The 12949-nt window shown below is 34.3% G+C and overlaps 1 protein-coding gene across 1 annotated transcript; it reads right to left on the minus strand.

Moving 5' to 3' along the window:
* Positions 1-12380, minus strand: TMEM244 (transmembrane protein 244; the record flags this gene model as incomplete). The annotated part of the gene is made up of 6 exons (XM_083828967.1): positions 1-95; positions 964-1008; positions 2791-2916; positions 5362-5435; positions 5966-6051; positions 12348-12380. The coding sequence occupies 6 exons, from the start codon at positions 12378-12380 to the stop codon at positions 1-3; spliced, it is 459 nt and encodes a 152-aa protein (XP_083685093.1).
* Positions 12381-12949: the final 569 nt, after the last annotated feature.

The raw sequence follows: 12949 nt of genomic DNA on the forward strand, positions 1-12949 counted from the left end.
TCAAAAATCATCTAGAACTGGATAAATGAAGTTATCTTTGAACAAGCAGTATGCCAAAATCTGTCCTCCACAGATCATGGAAATTACTCCAGATCCTGAAAGAAAAAGCATGACTCTTTTGTATTAATTTTTGCAGTGGAATACAAACATTATAATAAAACTTTAGTCAGCTTTTCTTATTTATTGATTTTTTAAATGGTCTGTTTACTTAAACATTTTGCCAAAGACTTTAACCACCCACACAGAGATCAGTCCCGGTAGTTGCTGATACAAAACCAGTTGCAGGACAAGGGATTTATTTGCCTGTCTCTGTCTTTTAGGAATTTACTACAGCTGTTGATCCATGTTATACTTCATAAAAGAAAGAAGAGCAGAAGCCAGTACTTTCTCCCTTAACTGTTTTCCAAGATAATATATACTACTGCATGATTATATTTCTAATTTTACAGTAAATTAAACATTCTAAAATATAGATTTGCTATTCACTGTAGGGAAATGTGATGACTGAGATTTTTCTCATCTATCATAGTACCTGTACATAGTGTTTTTAAAATCTGTTTCTGAATGTGTCTATTTCTTTCCATTGATTACAAAGAATACTAAGGAAGACTGGTTTGGCTAACTGTCTTTTTGACTCCTGAATTTGATGAAATAGATAGCTTGATTATTCAGGAATGAACATGGCTCATTTCAGCAATGTGAACATATCTGCTGTTTGGTAGGAAGAATAACATAAATTGTGTACATTCTGGTCTTAAAATAGGTGATATTTTAAGGCAAGTCAAGTGTTAGCTTAGTGCTACTTGCCTGTGTCCTTAAAAGAAGTGTAAATGAAAAGAATATATTTCTTCCTTAAATACTGACAATTCCCAAAGTATTGTGACAACAGACATTTAATAGAAAATGAAATCATACTGTAAATGCAAATTTTCTAGATTCTAGTGATTTGAACTTTAATTTTACCTAATGCCAGCCACCAGTGTAACATCAGAGGGAATTCAGACATAACTGCAAGGAAAAGAAAAGGAGAAGTGTAAGTTTTTAAACAGTAAGTATGAGGGTATGCAAACATTACATTACAGTATACGGTATCTGCTCAGTTATCTTTCAGAAATTACATGCTTTAGATTTATTGAAATTGCAAACTCTTATTTAGGTCCTAATCATTCAGATATTTGGTCACACTGTTGCATGAATGTGGGTGAACAATCCTACTGGAAGTCGTCTTTAAACATTAAAAGTGTGTGCTAAATTGAACTTTTAGATTGTAAAATCTCTGAAAAAGAAATGGTTTGTTACTACTTAGCTGTACAAAGTTTAGCATAATGGAGACACTGATCACCTAGTAGAGTGCTTCCATATTGCTGCAATGCAAATAATTTAACCTGTCTAATGTTTTCAGTTTAATGGGTGATAACAGCATATGAAAGACAGGCTAGAACTGTGCACTGAGTCATCACAGTTACCTAGCTTTGCTATGTGTCATGCAGCTACCCTTGTCTCTCGTAAGATGACCAATATCCCCACCGTATGATCAATATGAGCCCGTATCAGCCCCCAGAAGAGCCAGCAGGGCTGTTGAGGCACTGAAGGGAGTTAGGAGGCATGCTGCATGCTCTGGCAGCACAGTTGAACTTTGGTTGGCCATTTGAAAGCAACAATAACAGTTCTGGTGTTGTTTGGAGATCAAAGTGCACCATATGATATAATGATAGAAGGTAGTTTAATACATAAAATATATAGAAAGAAGAATTTTTTGCAATTTTTGTAAATTCCTTGATTTAAATTAAAAAAAATACATAAAGAATAATTGTAGCTTAAATTCTATGAAACCAAATTCAGTAAATGAGAAATTATGATTAATTTTTTAAGGTGAACTCTTTATTGGTCTCTGGCATAACTTGACATGGGAATCAAGGAATCCCTTCTTATATAAACTGTTAAAAGACAAATGAAGCATTGGAAAGTGGAAGATTAAGTATTATGTAGTAGAGTGGGAGTTCTAATTTGACAGTGATTTTTTCCTATTCCTAAATTCTAGAATACAAATATTAAGCTCATTGCTATAGGAGAAAAAAATCCCCATGTGGATGGGGTTAAAATGTATTTCTGAATCACCCATAGCAGCCTCCCGCTAACCAACATGAGAAGAGGGAGCAGGATACTAGGTACTGGCACAAAATGGTGGTGACGCTCATGTACAGCAGCCAGTTCTTTTCTCCTCATTTGCAAAAAGGGGAAGAGTTTCAGGAAAAAAATAAAAAAGAAGAAGAAAAGAAAGAAAAAATGCTTCAGTGGTAAAATGCATTAATTTCCTCAATGAAATTCAGTTCAAATTATCTAACTTAAAAACTCTGAATCATCTTTGTTGAAGTAAGTCTCATTTTTGCTTTGAATTAGTGCTGAAGTTTTAATGAGTAACTCTTAAAATGTCAGAAATGGACAACTATTACTTTCTTGTTTAAAGGAACACACCTCCCAGAAATTGTGTTTAGGCTAGATATTTGACATTAACTGTCAGATTACAAGCTAAAACTCTGAAATTTTATAAGAAAATTGTTTTGTTTTGTTATTATTATTTTTTTAATACTCCAGCAAATACAGAATCAAGTTTTAAATGTCAAGATTTAAATACATGGATAAATCAAATGGATGGAAAGTACAGATGAATGTGTATTCAGCTCCAAGGAAGAATGATAACATTAGTCCCATAGTACAGTGGGTGAGTCACGGTCAATTGGTCCTTCAGTCTGTGACACTAGGCATATATTTAGCAGCAAACCTACTTACCAACTGAGGTTATGATGATATGAATAACAGTAACTGTTACAGCATAATCCCAAACCCATTCTTCCACAACCAGGGCAAATAGCAGGCCACAAATGAAGAAGGTTATTTCCAATGAGACTACAAGAACTGTAAATGAAAACAGGATGCTTACACCAAGCATAGTTTTGAAAGACTTTTTTCTTGTATTCAAAGGTAATAGCATTAGGATGTTAAAATCTCTGATACAATGCTATGCAAATTATTTCTGATTAGATCAAATATTACACTGATGTTTTCATTATAAAGTTCATTTCTAATTTTACCACAGACACCTGCATGGGTTGTATCCCAATTTCCCTATAGACTTTCAAATGTTCCATATTTTGTGTAAAAAACATGAGGACGAACAATGCTCTATGTGTTGCCTAAAAGAGAAATAGTGTGGAAATCCTTCTCAGAGACTGTCTGTCCAGGATCTTTGTGTATGGCACTAAATAGACTTCGCTGATACTGACATAGGGCAACTTTTTCTCTTCCAAAACAGAACTATGTGGTTAAGGGGTTACGTTCAGTATGAACCTTCACACTTTTCTCCCTGTCCACTTGTTTGCATCATACACATGTATCAGTGCAACTTAAAGATGAGACATGCAAGGGGAAAGAGAGCAGAGAGCCTACGAAGCCAGCACAGGCCATCCATATGGATCTCATGGTGTATAAAACCAGAAGGACTGGCTTCTCAGTTCTGATAGCAAGGCTGACAACTGCCATACTGCCACCGCAGCACGTACACCTGCCATCTCCATTGTCTGGCTTTGTGTTATGTTAAACGACAAGAGAGGATTCCCCACCAAGTGACAATAACTGAGTTATATTGCTGAGACACTAATACAGCAAGCTGACCATGGAAGTCCGCCTCACAGGCGAGCTGTGTGGCCTGCAGAAACCACCTAGGCCGACATGGAGCAGAGGTGCTAGGCCGGGCGTGGAGGTGCTCCTGCTCTGCTGGGAGGTGCAAGCTTCCCCAAAGCCTCGCTCAGCTTTGCTTGCAGGGCACTTTCGTGCCAGTATGGAAGGTAGGACCAAGAGAAACCCTTGCGGGTCAGCCCTCGTGTCCTGCTGGGTGGCTACCTGAGCTAGTGGGGCTGAATGGAAAATGCCTGATGTCTCCTCCAGCTTCAGCCCTTGGTGCTTATGTAACGAACGGGCAATAACAGCGCACTACTGATTCATAGGATTTTAAATCTGAAGGCTTTTCATTCTTCGTTTTAATGTCCCTAGGCATATTGAACTCCCATTTTTAACTGATTTTTTTTTTTTTTAATTGTAGTAATGTAATAGCTAATGTAACTCGGAGTAGAGAGAATGTTATTATTTTTTGCTGTATTTAATTTATATATCTGGCAGCATTTTGTGCCTCTCAATTTTATTATTTTCTTTACACAGACAATTAGTTCTTACTGTAATATGGATCTTTTATCCAGCAGTTAAAAAAAATGTAAAAACACCAAGAAAAATATAAAACCACATGTGGTTAGGAAAACAAAAAATGCGCTTCAAAAAAGTTATGTTTGTAATGCATAAATGCTTTCTTTAATTTATTAGATTTAATGTTAGTGGTATTCATTTAAATTTTGCCAATAATTCTGTAATTTCAAAAGTAAAAACCATGTATACAGATATAATAAAAAACAGCATACACAGATAAAATACAGTGCAGACAGATGTTCTGTATACTTTTCCACAAAACTGGGCCAGTAACAATAGCTCAGTTCTGAGCTGAGACTTCCATTTTTATTTTGAGATTATCTTTTAAAGACATCATTCTGTTTTTAACAGGCATGAGTGAGACCCTTAAACAAACTAATTCTGCTTTGCAACACCATTCAGAGAGCTCAGGTTTGTCTCTGTGCCCATAGCCTTCAAACAGATCCTGCTATGTTTTGCTACTCCGTGTTACTTCTTCAGGTGGATAAAATGCAGGACTGAATATTACCAAGTTGCGTGATGTACCAACTGTCTTTGGCACCTTATAAGCATGCTGCATAAAATTATCTGATACAATTCTGGAACAGAAAAATCATATTGAGATACTGTAATTACATTAGAGCCTTGAAAAGTAATTTTAATGGAATATGTTTTAAATTTTCTTTTTCCATTGCTACAAATGAGATGTTTTTTTCATCTGAAATCTGTATTGTCAATGTACAAATATACATAAGTTTTTATCACTCTTTTTAACATGATCAACTGAACAATTTACTTTTGAGAAGTTCTAATTACAGGTGATGTCGTTTGCCTTTGTAAAATAGATTACAAGTCTGAGAAAAATTTCACCTGTGCATGTAATTTAAGAATGACAGTTTAGGAAAGTGAAATTATTTTGAAGGCTTCAGATGATACTGCAGGAATTTGTATTAGGATATATAAAGGTATGTTTAGGGACTGAATTACAATCAAACTCTGAAATTTTAATGCCCACTATATTACTAAAAGGGCTCTAAAATATTGTCAATAAGGAAAATGAGTTTATATCCAGATGTAATCTATTTTCTTGGCTGGGGAAAAAACAAAGAAAAAAAATTAAATTACCTAAATAATGTGGGTTAAACCATGATGGATTTGTCTTAAAATCAAAAGGTGCCAAACCATCCAACATTTGAATCCTGTGGAAATAGAATCAATAAATTTAACCATAGATTTTCAATAATGCCTTAGTGATTGCATAACATATTATAGGTGCTTTTAAATAAGATTCCAAATGGAATATTCTACATTTCATTCATGTTATGGTCTTGCCATTGCACACAGTTTCTGTGATCTCCTCTCCATCTTTTTATTTAAAATGCCTGACACTATACGTGCTAGTCAATAGCTTCCAAAGGGAAAATAATTTATATTTCTTATTGACTATAAAATCTTTCCTTTTTAATTTTTCATGTCATCTTTTATTTTATTTATTTACAAGTGCAAGGAAGTATATTAGAGCCAGCATTTTATATTTACTTTTGAGTATTATTTACTTCATGCATTTAAATGAAGGTTCAGGTATAAACATTTAACTGAATTTGAAAAATATGTTCACAGAATAATGGGCTGTATGCCTCCAGTCTGGATGCTTCCTCTACAGAGTCATGGTTCTACCCACTATATCCATCTGTAACATGTAGTCATAGTAGAGACATGGAAATCTTACTTGAATACTGCAAAGCCAATGGAAAGGACTACATAATAAACGGTGTAGAAAACTGCCATGCATATCAACAGGTTCAACAGAACAACCTGAAAAGGGAAAAAGAGAATAAAACCTAATGCTGTGTGTTTACATTAGGTACATAATTGTCAAAAATAATTCCAGATGTCTACCAATTTTAATAATTTAGAAAATGTAATATTTAGTCAGAATTTTTTCTGTTGCTGATTACAAAAAGGTTGTTAAGGGTTTTCTAGTAAACTTTAGCTCCTAATTTGTTGTTATAATGCACAGTTCTTTGTTTTAATTGTAAGTCTACTATTTAGCTACTGAATTTCTAAGAATTCAGGGAATGAGAAGCACATTTGAGAGTTTCAGATCATTCAGATGTGTAACTAGCCTAATTTTTAACTTAAAAGAAATGCCATCCTCGTAATTATGTTGAAACTATGTAAAAATAAAATGTAGAAAATTGTAGAGGTGTGATTGTTATGTTTTCCAGCCTCTAGAAAGTATGTCATTCCAGTGTTTACATCCAAAGGTAGGGGTGTAGGCAACTTTAATGAGTAACGAGGGATAGCTGTTAAACACCTTTCAAAACTCAATTATTTGTGAATTTATTTTAAATAAAATCCAACTCCAAATTTTAAAAATGCACATAAAAATATGAGCTTCAGAAAGTACCACTATCTTATTATCAAACATTGGGTCTTTAAAATAAGAAACATTATAAAAAGAATTATACAAAGAATTTGTGCTTCCTAAGGTATCATGGCATCATTATTTCTTTCATTCCATTGAAGTGTCTTCACTTCTGACCTGAAGTTTCAGAAGTAATGCATCCAGATCAAAAATTGTGATCCTTCACCTGATAATGTTCCTAAAATGCCTTCAGACCTTTTGTCTTCAAGTGAAGCATAATTCACATCTGTGCTCATCTAAGCTGGCTTCCTGAATTATGCAGGCCCTAGGAGTCATATTAATTCCTACAGGTATAATGTAAAAATTACGTTTTCTCTAATGATAAAATGACATTCCAGATATTTGTGCTTCTGTTGCTCGTGGGTTGGTTTTTTTGTTTGTTTTGGTTTGCTTTGCTTTGGTTTGGTTGTTTGTTTTTTGTTGTTTGTTTGTTTGTTTTGTTTTCTTTTGTTTTCCCCTAGAAAAATAGCACATATAATGAACACATATAATGAGTTAAAAATTTTCTTGCCCATTCTCCAGTTTGGCTACAAAATTGTTGAAACTAGCAATGTGTGTTTACCTGACTCATCTGGTAAGATCTCCATAGATCTCCGACATATGAAGCATTGTAAGTTTTATTGAAAATACAGTGTTGACTGTTATTCCAACAATAAATTTTACATATAGATTTTGATCATCTAGCCTCAGCCATCTAGCCATCTAGCCTTTTGTGCTGTTTTACCTATTCCACTTGGAGTATGAATACTATAGGAAATTTATCTTTGAATTGCTTCCTGTACTCTTAAGGGTGAGGAAACCACTGCAAAATGCTTCTTCCTATGTAAAGTTCTGTATCTGTTGCAGCTTATCCTTTTCATCAGTATTGTGGTTTTGCCTCATCTTCCATATGTGTTCCGTTTTTCCTCTATTAAATTTTTTTTTAATCTTCCGTTCTTTAACTGTATTCGTAAGCTTACATTTTGTTCACCTATTCACTTCATGTTTCTTTATTTGATGCTGCTAGCATGTCCTATTTCATACTATATTTTTTAAGATCCTGTATATTCTGACTTTATCTGAACTTTCCATTATTTCCCTGTTATGAAATTTGAAGACGTGATGAAATACTGGTGCTTTGTCCCACAGCGGTACTCTCTTATTAGTTTTTCTTTCACCTTTCCATATTCTTGAGGTTCAGCTAAACTTAACATATAGTGATAAACCCTCTTTCATTGTACTTTGTTTTTTTTGAGATATACAGACAACAGTAGTATCATTTCTCTTTCTGGTACTCCTGTACTTCTTTAGTCAAAAACTGAACATGGACACTATTAACAGCAACACTCTACACAGCAAAACTGTACTGATGACCCATAATAAGATCATTGTGGTCATTGTGATCTCTTACCTAGTCATTCTGGTTCCTCAGTTGCCAATAATTATTTTGCAGAAGCTAAATCTGTATTTCATTTCAGCTTTTAAGTGTCTCTCCATCATTTTCTACTTTACTTCAAAGTAAAAGCTGAGTGGCAGAAAATGCATTCTTAAGAATGCATTAGTTTGATTTGGATAGCATTTACTCAAGATGTCTGTACCCTGTGTTCGATGGCCTGTCCTACTTAAAGAATTCAAACTTACAGCTTCCACTTTCAAGAAAAAAGTTGTATCCCACTTCTGCATGGATATATACTAGTAGATTTCACAATGACTAACTAGACAAAGTAATTTTTCCCCTTCAACAGAAATTACAGCCTTTACAGTCTTAGTTCTGCAGTGGACGTTTTAATCATGGTCTAGATATTTAAAAAGAGAACACTGCCACAGAAAAATGGTGTTATGTAAAATACTTCTAGGCACATCAAAAAAATGTACCATTCTAGTCCAAAATTCCATTTAGGCCATATTCTATACTTTACAGTAGCCAAATGTGTAAACTAGGGGAAGTAGTATAAGGACATGGGAAGTACAAGTAATATTTATTTCCACAAATAGATGTTTTAACACCTTAAAACCTTTTAAAACCAGAGATTGCATCCACATCACAGCATTTTGAAGACCTTGATGGGTCTTTCTTCCACTACTTTTTCAACTTGCTTTCATTTTCCAGAATACTTGCTGAAAAAAGTAGCACAATTTAATTTTGGGTGTTGTGAGAAAATACCTTGGCGGGGGGGGGGGGGGGGGGGGGGGGGGGGGCTTTAAACCTACTGAATAATAGTTTTAATGACTAGCTGGTGAAATACCTTCTAGTTCTTATGTTATCAGAAATAGTGGATATTTTGTTCCCTACTTATATTTTCTGTGTTATCCCTAATTGTTTCTGCCTCTGTACTATCCTGTGTGTCAGATACCTAAGGAGAAAAGCTCTCACCTACTTAAGTCCCTCCAGAAACAAAATCTATACTATATCAGTGATTGCCATTGTTGTCTTTGCACTTTTTCTAGTGAAAAGATGTAACTAGATCAACATTCAACTTCCTCTTCTATTAACAGGTTTTAAATTTTGTCAAGGTACATCAAATGATTTAGTTTGAAAGTAGCCATGGCAGTTTTCATTGCCTGAGAGCAATGTCGTACTGCAATAATGATCTAAGGGGAATGTAATTACTATAGTGATTCCATTATTAAGTAAATACATTTGGACACGTAAATATGGATCCGAAGCCTGCAAATTTATGTGTGTGCCATGCAAGATTTCCTGCTGAATTTCCCTACAGATCAAATTTAACTCAATTCCAGAGATGGAATTGAGCTGATATCAAGTAAGTCTGAAAGTTCTTATGTTTTACCAAAATTCTTGTCCATGCTAATCAAAAATAAATTTAAAATAGAAAAATGAACACTACGATGAAAAATTGCAAATACAGATATTCATTCAGAAGTAAATTCTTGAAAAGTAACCCTGTATAAATTAAATAGACCGTAGTGAACTGTACATAATTTTTCAGTGTATCAGCATGGCAAGCAGAGATTATGAATTAGGTATCGTAAAGCACTGTGTCAAAGCAAAAGAAGCAAGTGTTTCTGTCTTTGATATGTGACACAATGGGACTGAATTTAAGAAAGGATAGGTAAGAACTAATAGGGTAATAGAAGTCCTTTTCTGAAGAAAAGTAAAAGAAATCATGTGTGCAGTTTGGCTACAGGGAGTGAGGTAGGGAAAATAGCTGCATGTTTATAACTAAAAATGAAAATGAATTATTTGGAGAAGTAAGATGAAAGAAATTAAAATCAAACCAAACATAAAGAAATTATAAGACGCTGCAAAGTTTCACAAATCATTTCCATTTTGCAGTGTTTGAAAGAGACTTGCTCTTTTTATTTATTTGCTTTTGTTCAACAATTTTCATCAAAATTGGTTATTGAATAGTTCTATGCCCTCATCCTTGCTATGGATTTTGAGGATAAAGTTGGAAAATGTTCTTGACAAGTGATTCACAAATAATAAAGACAAGAAAAAAAAAAGAATATTTTTTGAAATCCTCAATATTAAACGAAAGTCAGTTTTAAGGCAAGATTTCAGAGAAAAATGTAAAACATAGCCAACTTGGAAATGTAATTTTCATTTTGATTTAACTTGTTATATGTTGGTAAAAGCTGTTGAAAAAGGAGCACTTATTCAAGGAGGCAGGGACTCTGAAAAGAGCTATAGATAAACGTTAGCTCATCCTAACTCAGTTTTATGAGCTTGTCTTGCCATACTGTGACAGAAAACAAGCCCTCAAGGCTTTGGGATTTAAGCTGGGAGAATATGAAGAGAAATAAGGAAGAGGTATTACCCTTAAACACAGCACTTGGGAAGAAAAAGTGACAACAAGTTTGGTGTCAACATTTTTAAAAAATATGTTAAAAAATGAAGAAGGTGCAGAGAAGAGCCACAAAAGAGAGATGGTGGCTAGAATTTTTTTTATTTATTTTTATTTTTTATTTTTTTTCCATTAGCACTACAACTCTAAAGAGGTCAATCTGTTTAGCTCTGAGGGCTGATTTGATTATGATGGATAAGTTCCTTTGCAGGCGGAAAATACCAGGTATTAGGGGCTCTTTAATCCATCAGAAAAGCCACATGAAGTAAACAACTTCAAGTTATAGCTGGACAAATTCAAAAGATGCATGCAAGACATTTTCAACTGTAAAGGCAATTAGCCAATGGAACAAACTGCCTTTGGAAATAATGGATTCTTCAAAGCAAAACCAGGTGCCTCTCTGGATGAAGCTTCACTCAGACATCTCTACTGTTCACTTCTGGCCATAGGTCTTTGAATGGCTGTGTGATAGATATATTTACAGAACCATCTGACACTTACAGAAGTATGGATACTGCAAATTTACTAACCATTTATATTACTTTTATTTTGCTAGATACTGAAAATTGAAAGTACATCACTGCATTTATCTCTCACAGTTGCAAGGAGGTAATATTCTATTTCTAATGCATTAGAAGAGAAACCCACCATGCCTATACAAACTGATATTTGACAATCTTATTCTATTTTTATTTCTCTACATCAAAAGAAAGCAAAACAAAAACTGAGAACATTTAATCTCTTGTCAACCAGTTTTATCTGAGGGTAAAATACAGCTCTCCTTTTTCCAGTATCTTTAATTTTATCGTAAATGACAATTGGCCAAATAAACTGTTTCATTCATTCTTTTGGATCATGGTGTACCCCATGGCCAGTGTAATGTTCATTGACTGCAACGTTACATGCAAGTTTAGTAGCCATGCTGTACCTCACCTCCTGAAAGTATCCCTAAACATTGGAAGTTGAATCTTGGGCACTTTTTTTGTTGGGAATCATTTTTATCCCATTTCTCTGAACAGACACACATTTCCTGGAATTCTCCTTTATCTGCCTCCTTTAAGCCTTATCTGCTCCAGATGCAGATTTGTACTGTAATAAAAGTGGTGAGACAGGACTGAAGGGAAAATAACAGAGCTGAAGGAAGGCTGTGAGCTGATGGCCTGTTGACCTCTAATTACAGTAGGTGAATTCCTGGCCTCTCTTGAAGTCAGAGACAAACTTGCATTGGCTTCAAAGGCTCAGGATTTTTCTCTTTGTACCCAGAATATTCTTAGTCCCTGTCTAATGTAGTGAGGTATTAGCTTGCTTTGCTCACTTGAGTACAGCTAAAGAAAGGCATGCAGCGCAGTGCTAAGAATATACTCTTAATTTAATAACACGAAAATAGAAACTCTTTGAAAATTTTCCATTTCTATCACATTCAACTTCTTTTCCTTTCCACTGAAATTTATATATATATATATATTTAAAACTCAAAATATATTTTATTTTTAAACTATTTTTTCCCTTTCTAACCCCTCAAATATTTCAAAGTGGAAAACACGAGTTAAAAACTACAGGGTCATTTATTATATGCTAAAACAATTTAAAGAAAGAATATTAGGAATAACCTGGTGTCATTAAATTTCAGATTTTATTAGACAATTCCAAGAATTAGATCTCATAAATGCAGCTACAGCACACATTTTGAAATCCTTCTTGTAAGGTGCACTTAGCAGTACTTACTACCAGCCCAATAATAAGCTCTCCCGTTCTTTTTGCTTTTTAGGAAGCGAACATTGAATAATACTCTGTAAGAATGAAAGCAATTGCTTTTTCAAGACCTGCAGTAGCTACCTAATGCTCTAAATACTACCCAGGGACATACAGCACTATACAAACTCAATTCCCTTTACCTTGGTTTCAGCAGTTTTGACCTTGAGAGCCATGGACACATGATGAGTGAGAGGAAGTGATGTTGCTATATTCCTTATGTCAATATCAGTCGGAAGAAGCAGCTGTTTTTCACCCCAAAAAACATTCTTATAGGTGAGTATAGGCAGAGTGAGGTTGGTTGATTGGATTAAACTGAATTGAGACAGAAGCCATCTGTGAGATAACTGTAAGCGGCTGAAGACCAAACAGAAAATCCTACTCACTCATTTAATGTTCATACTTTTGTACCTATGGGCAGCTAAAGCATATCTATAATACAAGTTGGCCAGTTAGAGACAAAATTCTGAATACTATTTTCTACCTTCTGTTTGTGTTTTTTTTCAGCATTCATTTGATCACCATTCCTTAGGTTTATTATACCTTCCTACATTTAATTAATTTTACAATTTCTAACATTAATTCTGTTGACTGTACATGTAGAACAGTACATTCTTCACGTTGTTCCTTTTAGCATTTTTATTCTGACTATCACTTTATTACATCATGTATAATTCACATTAAATTAGGTATAATTAGGTTAAGAAATGACAGACTTATGTTATGGCTCTTCTCCTTTTCCTGA

This window comes from Anser anser (genome assembly GCF_964211835.1).
Source record: "Anser anser genome assembly, chromosome: 3".
NCBI classification, from domain to species: Eukaryota; Metazoa; Chordata; class Aves; order Anseriformes; family Anatidae; genus Anser; species Anser anser.